The sequence below is a fragment of the Buteo buteo genome, chromosome 5 (assembly GCF_964188355.1).
Source record: "Buteo buteo chromosome 5, bButBut1.hap1.1, whole genome shotgun sequence".
NCBI classification, from domain to species: Eukaryota; Metazoa; Chordata; class Aves; order Accipitriformes; family Accipitridae; genus Buteo; species Buteo buteo.
This window is the reverse complement of record NC_134175.1, coordinates 53,967,508-53,987,178: the sequence shown is the minus strand read 5'-3', so window position 1 is coordinate 53,987,178 and position 19,671 is coordinate 53,967,508. Positions and strand designations below refer to the sequence as shown.

Genomic DNA, 19,671 nt, shown 5'->3' with positions numbered 1-19,671 from the left:
TTACTTAATAGCTGAAATGGCTGTTACTGCAGCCTGCCAGCCTCCTCAGCTCTGTTCTCACAGGCCTGTGTTTGTCAATGACAACAGAAGTATCTCTATCACTGGGAGGTACTGAAATCCTTGCTGCTGAAGGGCTGTTCTGGGGAAGGCTGTCCTTACCAAAGGTATGGATCTTTTAGGCAGGTCGTGGCTACGCATCGGGAGGAAGTCCCTTCTAGGTCTCTGGCTCTGAATGCCTTCGGCAGTTCCAGCCAGACGAACCAAGATTAAGGGCTTGTGTGTTACAATACTGGCTGTGTTTTACTGCTGCTGTTGTGGGAGGAGAAGGAACAGAACTTTGATTATAGGAATGTTTGGCATACATTTTTTTCCTTTTTTTTTTTATGTTCCACAAAATTAGCAAAGTTATTACTTGGTATGCGTATGACGGATTGTGTATACCAGTACTTGAAATCAATGTGGCAGACGCTGTCTGATTTCAGGATTCTTTCCCTAATTTAGTTTTTGTTAGTCGTTCAAAAAGGGAAGACTATATTTGTGTATTTGTTCATTGTGGGAGGAGGGGAGGAAAACAAAGCGGAAAACAAACTGAGTTATATTCCCAGTAGGCAGACTCTAATGATAGGCTTGAAAAAGTCCAACACATGGTATGCTCCGCTGCTATTTTAGGAGCATCCACTGTATTTGTGGCTGGAAATTTTTCTTGTGTGTTAGAACTGACAAAGACAATGTAAATATGAGTTAAGTTGCCATAAATGTGTGTGTATATGCATGGGATGTGTGTAACAGAGAGCAGTGACTTGTTCTGTCCTTCACAGCTGTGCCTCTTTTCTCAGCCATCTGGGAGTGCACATGGCTGTTTACTCCCACAGGCACCTGTATTTTCCAGGAAACTGAAGAGCTTCCAGTGTTCTCTGTTAGCTAGTTGAGAGTGGTGTCCTCTCCTGCAGAGACCAGAGTGACTCAGTGCTGTGTGTTCAAAGGCATGTGCCATTCTTGAAAGCAGCAGTGTGTGCGGCTCCACACAGAGAGTGGGATTTTCCCAGCTAGGCATCTCCAGGCGCTTTGCTGAGGATACTTAGAAGTTTAGTTTCCTACTCTATACATTCTCTTAAAAGTTATTCCTTTTATTTAGCTGAAGCTTCTGGAGTTAGAAGGGAAGTGTTGTACTGCTGACAGTGTGTGCTGCTTCTCGCTTTACTTTTTATCTGTGGTTACTCAGACTTGCAGGGTACTCCTCAAAGGCTTGTCTTCGTGGGAAAGTAGGTCCAGATTTACTTTTCAAGCAGGCTAGTTAGAGCTGCTCAATCCTGTGTAGCTGTGTCCACTGCAAATTTAAATGGTCTTAATTTGATTTAGTTAAAGTAATTTCCGGAATGCTTGAGAACAACTATTGCCATATAGAAATATAATGTGGTTTAGCAAATCTGTTTTAAATTTACACTCTTTGTTAGGTTTTTTTTTCATCTGCTGAGTGTCCCTGTGTAGATGATCCTCCCATGTTGTATACCTGCAGTAGTGTCTGTGCGAGAGGTGATGTAAAACGCCACTGAACTCTTGAAATTTGAGTACGTGGAGTGGGCAGATATCACTGGTATTTCTTTGATGGTGCAAGCTCATATCTTTGTCTTCCTGAAACAGCTAAATTAGTATTGTTAGCTCCTACTTGGTGGTTCTTTAGCACTAGCTGCAAATATTTCTTCCCTTAAACAGAAGGTTTTATTGTCTAATGATTTCATTATCTCTATATAACTGAAGCTATTAAGAATACCATGGTGTTTTTTCCTCAACTCTCCCCTTTTACAGATGATGAACTGAAGCTAAATATGGTCCACTACGAATGTGTGTGTGAAGGCATGTCCTGTGGGAATGGAGATCGTTGCCAAGGCCAGCAATGTTTTGCTTCCCTGAGCATTAATGATGGTGCTAAGGTTTACCAGAAAGGCTGCTTCCAAGTCTATGAACAAGGGAAAATGACGTGCAAAACACCTCCATCTCCTGACCAAGCTGTTGAGTGCTGCCAAGGATACTTGTGCAACATGAATATCACAGCACAGTTGCCTTCTTCTAAGGGTGAGAGGTTAATTAAAAAATAGTGAATTTTGAGAAAGAAAAAATGTTTGGCTTTCATTTGATGTGATGGGAATGAGGTGGCTTCAGTGCTAGCATAAGTAAGGGCTTAATCAACTCAGTAAGGCCCTTTCTACCTTGTTTCCCACCTTGGGGCCCACTGGCACACATCTGATGTCCACAGGTTGAATAATCTGTATTGCTGTATGAATGGTAGGGGTCAGCGTCAGGATTGAGTTACTGCCTGTGAGTGAATTGCGCAGTCACAGGTGTGGTTTGTTCTGAAGGGACGGGGCTGTTCTAACAGCTCTGCAGGGAGCTGCTGTGGTAGCATCCTTTGTATAAGTGCACACTCATAGCTCTGGCTGTGTTGCAGCCTCTTTTTCAGACTAGGTGGCTACCAAGTTAAATGTTGGTGTCAGTGCTACTGGTTTTAAAAACTTTCTCTGGGAATTTGCAAATTAATTTTTTTTCTCTCTTTTTTTTTTTCCTTTGTGTTTTTTTTTTTTCCTCCCTTCTCCTTTCCAAGGGCAAACCTTTCAAGGAGAAGCTGCAGGTTACAGCATGGAAACACTAATCATTGTTATACTGGCTCCTGTGATAGTGTTGATAGTTTTTTCTGCAGTAGCTGTGCTGATCATCCGGAGAATACAGAAAAACCATATGGAGAGGCTCAACTCTAGAGATGCAGAATATGGCACAATTGAGGGACTCATTGCATCAAACGTTGGAGACAGCACGTTAGCAGTAAGTAACCTGTGTGCATGGCGAAAATTTGTTTCAGCTTTTTTCACTTCTGAACTCCCCTCTTGTACCCTCCAGACATGGCCACGTCAGTAACAGGACCTTTTGCTGCCAGGGGATGCCACTTAGCGTCAGGACTTCTGTGGTGACATTCCTATGCCCGCAAAACTGTAGTTTAAATTAAATTTAACCAAAAGATAGCTTTTGCAAGTATAGCTTCTTTGACCTGGAGAATTGCTATAAACTGTAGTCAAACTGTTTATGTTCCTAGAAGCAATGTCAAAACAGTAAAACAGAGTATGCCTGATTGTTGGGTAGCCTGAAGTGATATGGAATGTGTAAAAATGTGCTGCATCTTTGATATATGAAGACAGCCTGAAAGGTTGGAAAAGATGTGATGCTAGGGGAAGAAGAAAATACAGATATTTTTAACTTTTAAAAACTTCAAACCTGACTCCCATGATCTTAGTAGAAGCGCTCTCGGATGACTAGGAAATTAGTGAAATTTTGTTGACAGAAGAATGGTAGGAATTTTAAGAATGAGAACCACTTACTCAGAATTCAATTTTTAAAATATGTTCTTGTTCACGCAGTCTCTGGAAAATAAAATGACATGGAGAAGTGTTTCCTTTCTAAAGACATAATGTATCTTACCCTTTCACTTGAGGCTAGGAAAAAAGTGTTCCCAGCAGCTTTCTTGTGCTTTATTGAAAGTGAGCAAGTAAGGCTTCAGAGGCAGCTTGAGTGTTTGTTTCTGAAACCAATGCAAAGAGGAGAAGTTTTCTCCTCCTTGCATTTCTAAGATAAAATCTCTTCAACGTTAAGAGGTTGGAAAACACTTTCCATTTTGGTGCTTTCCTGACATAATATGCTTTCACTGCAGGGTTGAGAAGTGGCTAAAGAAAAATGATCCAAAACCCAAGTATTTTTAATAATATGCTACTAAATACACTGACTGCGTATTTTCTTTCAATGTTTTGGACTGTGTTTCTCTCTGTAGGAGAGAGAAACTAAAATGGTTATCTCTTTAAGTGAGGAATAACCTTTGATATTTTCCTTAGAAAGCATTGGTTGCCACCAATTAGGGAAGGAGTTCTGACTATGTCAAAAATAACAAACAAACAAAAAAAACCCCAAACCCAGAAAATGGTTGTACCTCCTCACCTGAAAGTTGGCAACCCCTTTGCAGGCCCAGCTATGGGAATTTATTAAAAGAAAGATCTGTGGGACCGTTCAAAAAATGGAACTATTTTGAGGAGCTGGCAACTATTTCTTGCATCGCTTTGTTTTGAGGCAGAGATGTTTTGATAAAATACTGCTGTGAATAAGTGCTGGAAGAGTCACGTGGAAAACCCTTTCATAAGACAGTATGTTCTGGCAAGTAAGTTTTCAGGGTTTGAGATGGCCAGGGATAGCATTGGAGCAGGGAAGATTCCTCTTTAAGGAGGAATAGGTTAAAACTGAGTAATCAGACTCTTGGTCATCTGGATGCCCCAATATGCAATCTTGAAACAGCCTATGTGGGGAACCGAGTAGGTAAACCAATGCTTCAGCCAGGAAGAAGAGCCTGGTTCTCTTAAGCGGGGGTGGGTGGGTATGTGTGTATGTATGGTGGAGACATACAACATGGCAAGGCGTAAGGAGAGGATGGGTAGGAATCAGTTGTTTGCATTCTGCAGTACAATAACAGGGGGAGGCATCAAAATTAGCAAGTTAGAGCAAGGATAAAAACGAGGAAGGTAGTTCTTAACACGGTGCTAATTGAACCAGTGGAACTCCTTGCCCTGCTATTTTGCTTCAGCTTGGCCCTATATAAACTATACTTGGTAATCTTTTTTTTTTTTTAATGCCTTTGGCTTTAATTAGCTTACAAGGCTTGATTCTGTGTTACCGTTTTAAAACAGCCAGTTTTGATATGTTCACCATGAACTAAGCATGTGTGCAACTGGTTATCTGTCTTTAAGCACAGACTTCCAGCTTTTACCAGCTCTTATCTCTTATCAGTGCAAGACCATTTCCATTCCATTTGCAAACCTTTTGCACTTCAAGTCCTTTAATGTTACTTGGAAAGGGTGATAAAACCTGAGAAGAATAAATCAAAATTCTTTTTAAAATAACTTGGAGAAGTTGCTAACTGTAAAGGCTTAGTCTAATGGAGCTGTGTTCTCAGCTGTCAGACCCTCTTAGCTCTAAGATTGCAGTGCCTTTGGTGTGCCTCTTGAGTGTTGGTGACGTAAAAAAAAAAAAAAAAAAAAAGACAGTTCCTTAATGTTCATGTAAACAGTAAGTCTTTTTTAAATTCCGGATTTTTCTTCTCCATTGTGTGTTTTAAATTGCTGTTTTTGTTACACATTAGTTACATTTAGAATTAGTCTCCATCCATAATGTAGCAAATGCGTAAAGCCCTAAGCTTCCTAATGGGGAATGGAAAGAGCTGTGGCCTCTTCAAATCTTGTTTTTACAGTCGATGCAGATAAGTGGTGGTGGTGGGGGGTGCCTCTGATACAAGCAAGAAGGAAAATGAGTTCTCAGTTTGTATTAAAAAGCAAAATAGAAGCCTCCTATCATTCTTAGATTATCTTTTTCTTGAGTACTCATTAAAAAATTGTTAGGAGAAATGAGATTTCATCAGATCTGGTTAAAGCCCAGTAGTACAATTTGCTGGAAATACTGGAAAGTTGATTATGCTTACGCTTTTTATCCTATTTTCCTTTGTAAGGAAAAAAAGTCCAGTAATACAGTTGTTAATGCCTTGAACTAGTACGGAAGTCCTAGCCATAAAAGTAGCTGGGTATTAGCACTTTAAAAGGCTAATAGGATTTTAACATTCAATTAGAATCTTACTCATGTTTTTTTATAAGCTTACAGTTTAAATAAAGTCTGGTTTCCATGCACTAAAAATACTAGAAACTGATAAAAACTTTTAAGAAAGACTTGTTACGGAAAGTTCTTTGGAGTATCAATGACATATCTAGTGTAGGTGGTACAGGTAATACGCCTACCACCTTGTTTATTTTAAAACCGTTTTAAGTTATAAAAAACTGTACTAAACTTGAATAGTTTGGGCCAAAACTTCCCATGACTGTTATCTACCACAGAACGGTGCGTTTTGGTTTTTTTGGGGGGGTGGGGTGGTGTTTTTTGTGTTTGTTGTTGTTGGTTTTTTTTTTTTTAATTCAGGGGACTGTTCATCTAGCATGGCTCAGCCACTTTAGGGAAGGAGACTTACAAGAAGTTATTTGGGTGTTGTCTCTTAAAGAAGTTCTAATTTGGGGCAGGGACTTGAAATTTATCAGAGAAAACCCTGTGGTGCCAGACATGCCTGTGGCCATTCTCGGTGCTCTTCTGTTTTGAGCCGCTTCAAAAGCTTATGGTTTAAAAGTTGTGTTCACAGACATGTGAGTCTGTTCCCCCGTGGATGCTGTGTGGTGCTCCATCTCTGTATAGAGATGAAAGTTTTAAGTATAGAAGTCAGAGAAAGTACGTTTATTTCTTTTTGAGGTGGCTCAGATTATTGCAAGACATAGAAAACTTGGGGGGAAAAAAAGTTGATATTAACCTGTTTGAAATAGATGACACAGAACTGAGAGAGCATAAGCTAATTAAGAGAACAACAAAGTGCTGAAAAAGGATGGAATTTCACTACAGAGGATAGCTCATAGGCTACAAGTGAGCTTTCAGGTTTACAGGGAGTACATTTATTGTCATTTATTTATTAAACAAAATTATTTATTAAACAAAATGATACTGTAATGCTAAATATAAGATATAGAGACAAAATAAGAAATCTGAGCATGAAGCGATGCTTGGATTTGTTTGCTGTTTCCTGTTGTGTTGTTTGTAAAACTTTGAACAGAAAGTGATTATGCCTAAGTTATAGCTCCCCTACCAGTCTCTTCTATGCATGGGATGTTCCCTGAAGTGGTAGAATCTTGCAAAGAGCTTTTTCTGTCCATCTGTACAGTGACAGCAGTGATATGTCTTGACCCTGAGTGACCAAATGGCATCACCAGAGCCATTGAGATACCAATGAGCTTTAACTCAACCTATCCTGTGAAGTGGTGTACCTTTGTGTATTTAAACGGGAAAAAAATGTACTTTCTCACAGATTGTAAACTTCTGCTTTTCCTTTTGAACAGGATTTATTGGACCATTCCTGCACATCTGGAAGTGGTTCTGGACTTCCTTTCTTGGTGCAAAGAACGGTGGCTCGCCAGATCACACTTGTAGAGTGTGTAGGTTAGTATAATTCTTGTTCGCATCTAGTGCCAAGTCTTGATAACAAATGCAGAGAGAAAGCTTTATCTCCCATCCTAATCAACTGTTTTCCCTCAGTTGCTTATATAATATATGAAACTTTTCAGGCTTCAGCTTACGGAACGTATTTGGTTTTGTAAAGTCAAGTGAGAAAATTCCTTTCAGATCTATGCAGAAGAAAGGAGCAAATATCATCTGTGCTTTATGATTGAAAAATTTAAGCTTTGTTCATTAATGCAATGTTAGAAAATAGAAACTAGGCTTGTTTGGGTACTTTAAGCTGAATAAATGATGTTTTTAGAAAAGCAAGCTCAATTTGAAGTTTGAAACTGTCAAACTGTGAAACATTTGTTCATTAAATGATGTTCAAGTAGAAAGGTTTAGAATTAGAAAAGGATTATCTGGATTTGAGATCTGGAGTTGAAGTATCAAGCAAAGTGGCTAACATGGCATTTGAAAAAATAAACAAAACCAAACCAACCTGTAATTTTGTGCTATTAGAATGGGAACATGAATGTTTTGTATCTTACTTGCTCTGCACCGTTGCTTTGGGACCATGGAGGCAATGAGGTACTGTTGCTGCTCTTTTCTCCCTTAAAGAGAAAATCTCTCTAGTAGTTCTTCCCTAAAACTTTTCTGGGTCTTTAGTTTTTTGCAGGACTTCAGTGTTAATTTTAAGGATCCATTAATTTTTTCTTCACCATATATATGTTATTAATTGAATAGTGTTAAATGTGAGTTTAGTAATTTTAGGAAGCGTTTGGGTCAAAGATATCCTGAGGCAGTGACACTGAGCCAAGATGCTGTACTGGCACTAAAGAGGTGAGGAAGGCATGATAACAATTGATTCTACTCGGGGAAAAAAGGACTGTTTTAAATATGTTTTATGCTGCTTCTTCAGCGACTTGAACTCAGAATGGGTAACACCTTCCTGTAAGTAACTAGAATTTTTAACTCATCAGGGTGTTAAATCAAGCCTGACTAAAACAGATGAATCTGTGAATCTATAGGGACTGGGCCTACATTTTACCAGTGTTTCTTTGCTTTTGGCTTATAGTATGTATTGAGTAGGCACAAATGTTCACACTTGCGTTAAATCCAAGTGTACATCCTCTGATGCTCTGCAATTTCTCTTCATCAGAAACTGTACAATATGATATGCATGATGATTTTGCCTGCAATATGGAGACATCTTTTTGCGCGTGTATATACGTGTGAATAAATGTGCATCCCTGGAATTATGCCTGCTCCCAAGTTAAGTCAGGCTGACACTATTTCAAGAGACCATGTGTTTTAGCTTGTATAGCAGAACCAAATGAAAGCACTTGTGCAGGAAGTCTCTTCTGGGTGACAGCATTGAGACATCAGTGTTGGGTATCTCTCTTCATTTGGTTATACCTGCTGCTGATTCATACATGCCTCTAAAGAACACTGAACTGCAGAGCAATGAAGGGCGGAATTTGGATATTTATAGTTGTCAAATCTAGCACAATTCATTGCACTAAGCCTGAGGCTATCATATTTTGGGCTGTGATGAAAATGGCAACAACCGGAACTTTTCCAGTGTGCCTTGTCCAGGATGTTTCTTTGCTCTTGGGTACTTGATAATTTCATACATCTCTTCTAGGCTGTTTGGGTAAAAAGCTTGGCATGCAGACAATGTGTCCTGGTCTCCACAGGTCAGGGTGGGTTTTTGGGGTTTTGTTTTTTTTTTTTTTTTTAAAGTTTTTTGCTTGTAGGTGGTTGGTTTTTTTTGTGTTTAGGTTGTTTTTCTTTAATCATCATTCTGCATTTTATGTGTCTGGCTGTGCTGACTGTTTTTGCAAGGGTTGATAGAAATGTAAAGGCTGTATCTCCAGCCTTACATATCCCTCCTGTCCTCCTAACTTCATAGATTTATTTGTATTGTTTACACTGACCTTGTAGTATGCTGCCTAAGTTGTTGAAGATGCAGATGCACTTTCATTGCTGGTAGCTGAATGATTACACCTGCCCAGTACAAACACTCTGTATACTGTACCAACATGCTAGGAGGAGAGATCCATACTCTTGGAGCTTGCAGTTGAAACAAACAGGAAAAATTAAGGGACAGTGGAGCACAGCGTGACTGTAAAGTGGTAAAAAGTGTATGCAGGGGTGATGAAACTACATCAGTTTGATATTTGTGCTGTGACTGTTGAATTTCCATCCTATTAGCTAATCCTGTCTTTCTGGCCTATGAAGATTGTTAGTTGATAACTTTTACTGTGTTTTTCCCCCACCAGGAAAGGGCCGTTATGGAGAAGTTTGGAGGGGTCAGTGGCAAGGAGAAAATGTTGCTGTGAAGATCTTCTCTTCTAGGGATGAAAAATCCTGGTTCAGGGAAACTGAATTGTACAACACTGTATTGCTGCGGCACGAAAATATTTTAGGTAAGTACAACAACCATGTTCATGTATCCTAGTGTAGCTGGTGTAAAGGTGAGTTAACTGAACAGTTCACTTGTAAAGCACTGCAGATTTGCCAGGTATCTTGCATTCTTTGAGATTAGCTTCCTGTGTTTGTGATAAATAGTTGAAGGGAAATTTTAAGGGGGAGGCTTGCCAGGAGGCTGCTGAAATCCAAGTCTCAACTGGAGAAAATGTTGTAGCAACCATGAATCCTTATCCTCTTGCAGTATTCTAGCAAGAATCAGTCAACCAGATCAACCAATTGTTGGCAGCACAGTGTGTAGAGAAGGATGGAGGTGCCACAGACCTGCATGCTAAGAATTCACCCTTGCAGCTCTTGCTGCAAGGCAGCCACATAGCAAGAGAGTATTGCACAGTGTGTTAGGTGGAGAAGTTCTAGTGGATCTATGTTTTCTTCTAACTTCAGTTTACCTGGGAGAAATGAAGGGAGAAAAAGTGGGGAGGAGTTTATAGTGCGATTTAAATATTTGAATAATTTTCCTTGTGCCTGAATAAAGTGCAGTATGAATCCATTATTTTCTTCTGTTTAACTGCTCTGCTGAGGGTCAAACTAAGCTGCTTTTGGTGTTTAAACTTCAACTGTAGTTGCCCCTTTATGATGTATCTCATTTCACTGTAAGTGGGAAACTACGATGATTTTGAATCTTCTGCATCCCTTGTACCTTGTGTGCTCAGTTCTGAGAGCTTAGAAAATGGCTTTTTTGTGTTGTGAGCCATGGCTGAAGTTTAAGTAGCCATTTTGATTCCTAGCAGACATGACCTTCTTTTGCTGGCGTGCCACCTTTACAAATAAAAGCAGCAGCATGTTTTGGGAGTGCTGACATTACCTCACCCACAATCTGTCTGTCTTCAATCAGTTTTGTTTGGGCTCCTTATTCTTGTTTCCTGTCAAAGAATATTCCTTGGCTCTATAGCTCACCCTGCTAGATGTTTGTCTAATGTTTCCTGAAGCAGTTCCTTTGCTACTACAAAAATAATTTGGTGGCCTCCTGAAATGTGGATTATTGAACTTTCCTTCCCGAGAGAGCAAGTAACTTGGCTGAAATTGCATTACACATTTCCCATGTTCCTCTGTCTGTGTTTAGTCTTTCTTGATAACTGTCAAATTTGTTGGCTCTTTTATAGAATTTTTTTTAGATGCAATATTAAACAATATCACAGATTACAAAAGTGTCACATTGTGTAGAAATCTGACTTCAGGAGAGAAAGCAGTGGGTGTTCTTTCTGACAAATGTCATATGTGGGCTTTTAATAAACATGATTTGTTCCTCTAAGTTGGGAATAAAACTTCTGTTGCTTCCCAGCTAAAGCTGTTGAGGTCAACACTGTGCTGATACACAATAAATTCAGAGGTAACAGGAACGGAGCTACTTCTGAATTTTGGGTTCAATTTTAAGACACCACATTTTTGAAAGCACTTCTTGAAGTTCATGAGTTTTGAAGAGAAATTTTTCTCAGTTCCTATGTAGAAAATAATTGTGAAATACAGCTATCATGCATAAAGGTGCTCTACCTTGCTTCACCATGGACATTGCACACCAGTTGAACTAGACAGTTGAACTGTCTAGTATTCGAAGTAGAAGAATTACTATTCCTTGGGTTTTGCTATGCTAATCTTCTGGTGCTGCCACACTCTCCTTAGCCATCTGCCAGTTTTTATATCCCATGGCTCCGTTGTGAGCTGGTGAACAGTTAAGAAGGTCAGGCATTTGGACCCTACAGCAGTTTAGAGCAGTCCCATAGGTCTGATAATTTATCAGGCTGCAGCAATCCCTCTGCAGCCTTTTAAGCAATTGGAGATCATTGGAGAGCAAGTTGTTGCTGTGGTGAGATGTGTTTTTTTTCAATCTATGTTTGGTCAGAAGGGTATGACGTTTCCTGTGGGGACAGCAACCTTTTGACATGTCAAGGTTGACTGTTGGAAGTGCTCTTAATAGACTTCACTTGGATGTAAACGTGAAGCTGGCACAGTATATAGTGTCTGTTTATTAGGATGTGATGCATACATGAAGCAGATTTAACCCTTTTCTCAGCAGCCTGCATTGGCTGGTTGTTGTCCTTAAAAATGGAAATGATTAATTGCGACTTGTCTGTTTGAGGTATTGCTTCTTTTCACTGTGATCCTGCTGAATATACAGCAGCAGATGTGCTACAACCTGGTGATCTTTTTGTTTAACTGGAAACTTCCCCACCTCCAAGTTCTTAAAAAAAACCCCAACAAAACAAACAAAACAAAACAAAAAATTATAAGTATGTGGTCCTGACAAGTACTTGTGTTTGGTGTGACTGACAAAATACATAAATACATTCTTGTGAATAGACTTGAGTTAGAATTCCAGAATATGTCAGCTCTTTTTTCATCATGATAATATCTGCAATCTGTTTTCAGTGCATTACAATCATGGAAAAGTTTTAATTAAACAGAATTTTAAATTGCAGGAGGGGACTAGTAGTATTGATTCTTTTCTTGCAGGAGTCTTGAAGGAGGTCTGTCATTTTATTTTGTTGTTTATCCTTTTTTCTTCCTCCTCTTTCTAGGTTTTATTGCATCTGATATGACTTCCAGAAACTCTAGTACCCAGTTGTGGTTAATTACCCACTACCATGAAATGGGGTCTCTATATGACTATCTACAGCTCACTACCCTGGACACTGTCAGCTGCCTACGCATAGTACTGTCCATAGCTAGTGGTCTTGCACATTTGCACATAGAGATATTTGGAACCCAGGGGAAGCCTGCCATTTCTCATCGGGACTTGAAGAGCAAAAATATCCTCGTTAAGAAAAATGGACAGTGCTGCATAGCGGATTTAGGTGAGTTCATTTTGATGCTAATATACTCAGTGCGTTCCTGCAGTAATCAAATATATTGGATGACTCCAACCATAGAAGTCTTACAGTAACCTTAAATAGCCTTACCATGATGTGGTATTACCCCGAAGGCTTACGACAGCCACTAGATGGCACTTAAAACTTAAAAATGCCACTGCTGTTGAGGAGGCCCAGTGTAGCCTCCCAGTTCAGGAGCAGATGTAACATTTTGGACTTTTTCTTGGGTTTTCATTGTTAAATTCCATTCATGGATCCCAGAAGGCAGCAGTTATTAGGCTTCAGCTCATTTCTGAACTAATAAATTTCCTTCCACTTGTAGTCTAAGAACTATGTGCTCACTGTCCCAAGCTCCATAGGTCCATCCAGCTTGAGACTTTTGCCAGATAATTCAGCGAGCCCAAAATTGGGTTCTCCATGACCAACTAGTTTTATACTTTGATCTGGTAGGATGCTGAGAAACAGCTGCAACAGTATGGCTCGTTCACACCTTGGGCATATGTCTGACTATTCCCACCTCCCCTTTTTTCTGAGGACAAGGGAGAAAATAGCAGTAGAACAATAGTATTGAGGAGTCATTGGCTAGACAAAAAGTGCAGTGGGAGATGGGATTTTTTCAATAATAATTCCATTTCATAGTTCCTATCAGTTTTGCCTGAGGGACATGAGAAACACACAGGGAAGACATGAAAGCCACACACCTAGGCCTATCTAAATTTGCAGAGGGAATAGTAAGTAAAAAATGGAGCAATAAGTTGAAAATACAAAACTTCAGAGACTGACTTTTAAATAAATTTGTAGTTCACACTGAGGAGAAGGCAGTACATACTGGCATTGATTGACATTATGCTAATGAAGTGAAATCTACTACATGATTTATTTAGAGCTTTCAGATATTTGAGAGATTTTCTGAGAGAGCACAGCAATAAACAATTCCCAGTTAGTTTTCATGGTGGTAAAATAGCTATTTTTTTAAAATGTGAAATCCTCAGGAATGCATCCGACACGTTCTTCGTTTGTTCCTTATCTGTAAAGGAGAGTTACCAAAGAGTTCATTGCTTCTGCCATATATTCATGCCCATTTTTTCTGTATAGCTTTGTCTTTTTTTCCTCTTCTGGTCTCCTTCTCTGTTTCAACACACGCACCATGCAAGAAAAATGGCACTTAGAGACTGGTAAGTATGAACAGATGGAAAGATTCACTACAGCTGCCCGGACCTAAGCTGGACTTGGGTTCTGTCAGTCACACCAGGTTCTGGACTTGCAATGTATCCATTAAGAATAGGTGTCAGCTCTAAAAACAGAGAGGAATAAAATCACTTGGATGTATATCTTGTAATTGTCTGTTTTGCTGGCAGCCTGAGTGCTGCACGCCTGAACTGCAGTGTAGCTTGATGTTTGTTGCCATTCAGTCCTAGTCCTTCTGGCTGGCAGCAAGTGCAAGAGCTTTGTGAATTGGCCGCTTGTCTCTCAGCAAGCGTGCTGGAAACTAGTATCTTGAACAGCAACCCGAGTATCCAGAGTTGCATTACAAAACTGGCTGTTTCAAATATGTTCTCGCTAAGCAGAAGCTGTGTGATAAAGTCCAAGGATAGATGTCAGTCTCACTTCAATCTGTCAGCACTGTGGAAGAGTTCTGCCCTTCTACTTCTAAAGCAATTCATGTGCATGGTAATAGGTCTTAGTTGAGCAACCTTATAGAACAGCAGAATAATATACAAAAGTAAGAAAAAGCCCAACTCTCCTCTTACTCCGTCTTTCCCCTTGCCCCTCCATACAGAGTAGTGAATGTCCATTTGAAACAAACACTGGTATTTGTAAGGAAGGTGCAAAGAATGCTAACAAAACGTATTTGCTCAATTTTTGTTTCTAGCAGATAATCCAGTATGCTAATGAGGATTTTTTGATGTCTTAAACTAATGTGTTTCATCTATTTGTATTCCTGTCAAACTTTTTCTTTTTCTTTTTTTTTTTAAAGATCTAGCATCTTAAAGTAAGAGCCTCTCTGACAAGCACTTCTGCGCCCTTAAGTTAAATGTGCATTGAGATCTCCTGAGGTGAAAAGAAACTGAAGCAGTGCAATATCTGCTTCCTAACTCTCATAAAGAGCACAGATACCACCATGATGAGAACCTGATTACAACATTGTTGTCCCCTGACCTTATTGCAACACTTTCTTAGTTTGTAGTGTGTGGGATGCTGACTTGCATCCCTCAGCCTTAAACCTTTGACCTGTCAATCTATTGAATTTGTTTTGCCCGGTTTGGATGGAGTATTATGATTTTTATCAAAGTGTTCTCCAAAGTCTTGATATCTTCAGAGTGTGCCAGGAAATTTGTTTTCTAACCTTTTTTTTCAGTGTGCAAGTTTTCTTTAAAAATACTATAATCCATACATATTGTATAATATAAGTTAATATAAATATAAACAAACACATAAATGTATAAGTGTGTCTGTAGATGTCCTATATATATGTGTGTGTGTATATATGACAAAAAATATTTTTATCTGGAGAGCAGGCTTTCCAAATTATCTTCTCAGCAGTCATGTGGTTAGTAGATGGTATCTTTCTAGAGGTGCCATAAGCATTTTCTTAGCAGCTTGAAATTATTTGAATTGAATTTAAATTGTAGGAAGGTGTTTTCCAAATTTTTGTTAGGGTGAAGAACAGACTGGTTTTTTTTGGAAAGAAAAAAAATAATGATCTGATGATAGGTTAATTTTTTGTGGAACTAAGTTAAAATGCTTTTTAAGTTTAATCTAAAATAAACTCATGCTAAATGTAAATAGTATATGTTATTCTTACAAGATTTGTGCAGGAAATTAGGGAGAGTTTGTAGTCTTTTCTATTGCTTAGTTATGTCATGCACCTGTTGCTGTTCAATTTGCAGTGTTCTCTGTTTACCATGGCAAAATGAGTACTCTGTGTTTCCGAATTTACAGTAATTTAGTCCCTCACATAATGTTCTTTGCTTAAATGTTGAGTAATTAGTAGAAACCAGGTAGAGTGGTTTTGAGTGACTCATTTTAGATCAGCTTGAGGATGTTTATTTTTCAAGCTACTGCAAATACGGTGTTTTTTATTTTCCAGCTTTATTTTTTAACTTGTGTATATCCATCATGCAGTGTTTTTCTTCTCTCTTCCCCACAGTTTGGATATATCCACCTACCCAAAAGTTCTATAAATAAATTTGAATGCTGTGTAAAATTGTTTTCTTCTAAGTAACAGATGCTTGGTCTTCTGTGTATACGTGCCTGGAGCGCTGGTGACATCCAGTGGCTGCAAAACACTTAATGATAACGTTTTGCAACAGTGCAATAACATGCTTAATGGTAATCCCTGAGGAGATAATTGATCTAAGTCGATGGACCCAGTGGCTGTTTTCGATAGCTAGTTTGGAGCTGACCCAGTCGGTCTTTGGACAGTTGGACTCTCAGCTCCTTTTTAAGAAACTGTCTGATGGGTGTCACTGCTCACATCTAATTTTAAACATATGCTGCTATAGTTTTAAAGGGGACTTAACAGTAATTTTTTTTTTTTATCCTGTCCTTCAGGCCTTGCAGTTATGCACTCCCAAAGCACGAATCAATTGGATGTGGGGAACAATCCCCGTGTGGGTACCAAACGCTACATGGCTCCAGAAGTCTTGGACGAAACTATCCAGGCAGACTGCTTTGACTCATACAAAAGGGTTGATATCTGGGCTTTTGGGCTGGTCCTTTGGGAAGTAGCTAGACGCATGGTTAGCAACGGTAAGTATTTGGGACTCCCTTACTTGTTTTTTAGAAGGGGTTAAGCAAATGGTAATTTACAGCAAAGCATCTGCTGCCAAAATGCACAGGATGCACAGTAATATACTGGACCTCCAAAGTATTTTAATTCCTGACACTGCCTGTGTTGAAGTTGTTGGTGTGTTGGGTACAATGGCTAAATATTGTTGTCATTTCTGTTAAGGTAGAGAAGAAAGAGGGTCCCCTGCTACATTCTAAATCGTGATGAGAAATAATTCATACCAATTAATTAAGTTAAAATTTTAGATCATAAACTCTCTAAACTTTTTTCCATGTGTCATTAAACCCTAGTGAATACTTTTAGGTGGCTGTTTCTCATGACAAAACCTAAGGAACAGAAGGAAAATATGGAGGAAGTGAAGTGAAGTGATCAGAATTCAGGGGTGCTCTTGCTTTAGCAAGTTAAGTGCACTCAGAAAGCAGGACTTGGTCAAAGTACAGTTCTGCTTGGTAAAAGTGCCACTGCAATCCTGTTCTGTAGCGTACAGTGTTGCTTTGTGTTTCCTTGGCAAGGGTGTCTGAATTTAAGAACCTTTAAGCTGGGTATCTGTTGGTGTGATTTCTTGTCCTTGTCAGTTCAAAAGTCCTCTCTGACTTCTGGACTTCAGGTTGTGCTCTGTGGACCCAAGTGGACAAGAGAACAGAGAAGATGCCCTTCAGGCATATCTGCAGATGCTGGCAGTGATAGGTTGTTAACAGTGAGATGTTTAAATTAGAGGAAATTCTGGATTGTCGTGTGCACTTATTTGATCTGTGTCTGTCTGATCTGTTCCTACTAAATCCAAATCTGGGATTCTGTTACTGACATCAGACAACGGGTTTATTTTCTGCAGGAAAAGATAACTAGTTGTTTGTTTGCTATGATACCTCCGAGCCCTGATGGTAGGCTGGCACCTTGCAGAGCAGGAAGGGCTGGTGCCAGCCGGGGTGCCTGCCAGCTTAGGACCCAAGTACCAACTCGTTCGAAGGACACATGGTCAGAATGATAGGCAGTAGTCAGAGTGGCTCAAACTGAAGAATTGAGGGCTTTTTTTTGGTGGGAACTATTGCAAGTCAAAATTTGAGGGAAGACTTTGGCAGAAAGGATTAAGATAACCTTAGAGATGTTCACAAAAAGCAGCTGTTGAGAGCCAAAGGAGGGAGTGTGAGTGGTTTGTGGAGAGATGGATGCAAAGGAGCAGTGAGTGCACAGAGTTAGGCTGCAATAAGGTATAATAACAGTGGAGGCTCGTGGTAGCTAGTACAGAGTAACAAAGCCTGGCTCAAATTCTGGTGGAAGTTAAGGTACTTGCCTTGTATTGTTTCTCATGCATTATCTCACCTCTGTTCCCTGACCCCAGTGGAAATCCTGTCAGAATTTCCACTGGTGTTACATTGGACTATGGGGATAATGGTGTTACATTGGACTATGGGGAGCGGGGAGAGGACAGGCACATGTGCAACAGCTCTAGAAGCAAACAAATATTGTTATTCTATTGAAGTACAAGACTTCTTCTAAATATGAGCCTTGAACTTCATCTGTTATATGTTGATGGACAAAATAATTTAACTATGAGTAAAAGAAAAAAAAAAGTATTGTTCCCTTGTTCAGGGTAATTTTCAGCACAGCAGCCACAGGCAGCTAGTTGTCTCCAGAAACACTGCAGTGAGGCTTGTTACGAGACGGCTGCTGGAAGGTGGCACTTCTGAGAAGATTTGCAGACCTTCCAAGCTTGCTAGAAGGTTCCCTGGGGCTTGGAGCACTGTCCCAAGCCCCTGTCTTCTCTAGAATACTTACAAGGTGCTTAAACAAAGCTGACTTGGAGGTAGCAAAATGCATCAGGTAGGCTCAGGTGGCTGATGTAAGTTTCCTTGTAAGCCTGAGAGATTGCTTTGATAGCACTGAAGAGATCCAAAATAGGTTCTCTGTGATCAAGAGAGCAGGGTAATCTGTGCAGGTGATCAGCTGTTTTGGGGAGATGCAATTTAATGTGCAGGGTCCATAGTGAGCAGCTCCTGTCTTTTTGGAAGCTGGTGGCAGTCACAGGACTGACTCGGGAGCTGAAGGGAACTTTTGTAGGCTTTTTGTGGGGTGGCTGGAGCTGAGCTCATGACCTTGCCTTCCTTCTCCCTTCACTGTCAGAGGAGTTACTTGGATACATATGCAATGAAAGGAATAGGCATTGTTCTGATACAAAAGCATGCATCAGCTGAATCACAGTGTGATGATGATCTCAGGTGAAGAAGAAACATACACTCTGAAGGTGTATGTGGTTAATTAGAGAAAGGAGGAGAGTCCCGTGACTGCATGGTATTCATTTTTCTTATGATGCACTCTGTTTATTGGCAAATGTATGTCGTAGGCAGTTATGAAGACTTGCTTATTGCATTTCCCAATATTTGGAGACCTCTGGGTTGCAGTTCATGTCAGCGTGAGTGCCTTGAGAATTTAAGCTGTAACTTCATTGTTTTCAGTGCAGTTTTATATTCTGCACTTTGTTTGTCTCGGCAGTCTGCGAGCACTGTAGTTTATTAGTTGCCATAATGTGATGGGCTTGCTGGGCAGGGGTTGATTAATTCACTGTGCAATAGGTGATGCTTGCTGCGATGGGGAGGGAGAGGAGGCAGTTGGTCTTCCTCCGCGCTGCCTGGGGAGGGACCGTGCTCATAGCTGTGGGTGGTGGGACCAGCAGTGCTCACAGGGGTACGTGCTTACACATAGGCACCATGTAGAGCATTGTCTGTTTGAACATAGCAGTTGGCCTATGTGATGACAAAACTTCACATGTAAGCTTTTGATAAGTTTGTTTTTATTGCCGGTCTTGAATTTTGAGTAGTTCATCTGGAATCTGTCTTGCCACAATGCTGTTCTGGAGGCTGGTAATCCTTTGTGGAATATTGCATGTCTTGCTCTCTTTGTATATGAATGTACATTTTGACTTATATTTGTGCGTGTATACTGTACGTAATATATATAAAAAATACAGTCTTACCTAGTTACCTCTTGAAATGAAAATTCCATGAAATGGTACCTATTATTTAAATACTCCCATGCTGAAGTTTTGGTACATAAGTATTGCTGCAGTAACTGCAGTTCACAGACAATTCACCTGAGCTACTTTTAAACTAGTGAGTTTAGACAGTGCTAGCAGGTTCACCAAGATGGTATGAAAGTCAGCATGGACTGCAGACCTACCAAAGTTGATAGGTAAATGCTTCAGTAATTGGTTCAGGCTGAGCTCAGTGCCGCCGTGGAAGCACTTTTAATGGTAATAGAGATACGTCATGACATTGGTCGTGTCAATAAAGTCTTAAGTTTAAGACGATGGTGATACTAATTCCACAGTACTTAATTATTTCCAGTTGCTTTGTATTTCTGGCTGCTGCCATAAGTAATTACATTTCCTTGCACTGGTTTGAAATGGAGCAAACATTTTCTCTCAAATCTGAGTGTTTAGCTGTGTGGAAATCATTACTTCATCAGGTGGTCACTCAGATAACCCTGTTTGATTTGTAGTAAGACTTTGGTACTGGGAGTGAGCGTGCCGAG

At 39.8% G+C, this 19,671-nt stretch overlaps 1 protein-coding gene across 2 annotated transcripts in view; it reads left to right on the top strand.

Moving 5' to 3' along the window:
• The window catches only part of ACVR1 (activin A receptor type 1), a 70,881-nt gene that overhangs the window by 41,571 nt on the left and 9,639 nt on the right, over positions 1-19,671 (top strand). For both annotated transcript variants that reach the window (XM_075029120.1, XM_075029121.1), the window contains exons 3-8: positions 1,807-2,073; positions 2,600-2,817; positions 6,954-7,053; positions 9,336-9,482; positions 12,060-12,335; positions 15,906-16,103. In XM_075029120.1, the coding sequence (XP_074885221.1) occupies positions 1,807-2,073; positions 2,600-2,817; positions 6,954-7,053; positions 9,336-9,482; positions 12,060-12,335; positions 15,906-16,103 (1,206 nt within the window). The remainder of the gene's footprint in view (positions 1-1,806; positions 2,074-2,599; positions 2,818-6,953; positions 7,054-9,335; positions 9,483-12,059; positions 12,336-15,905; positions 16,104-19,671) is intronic.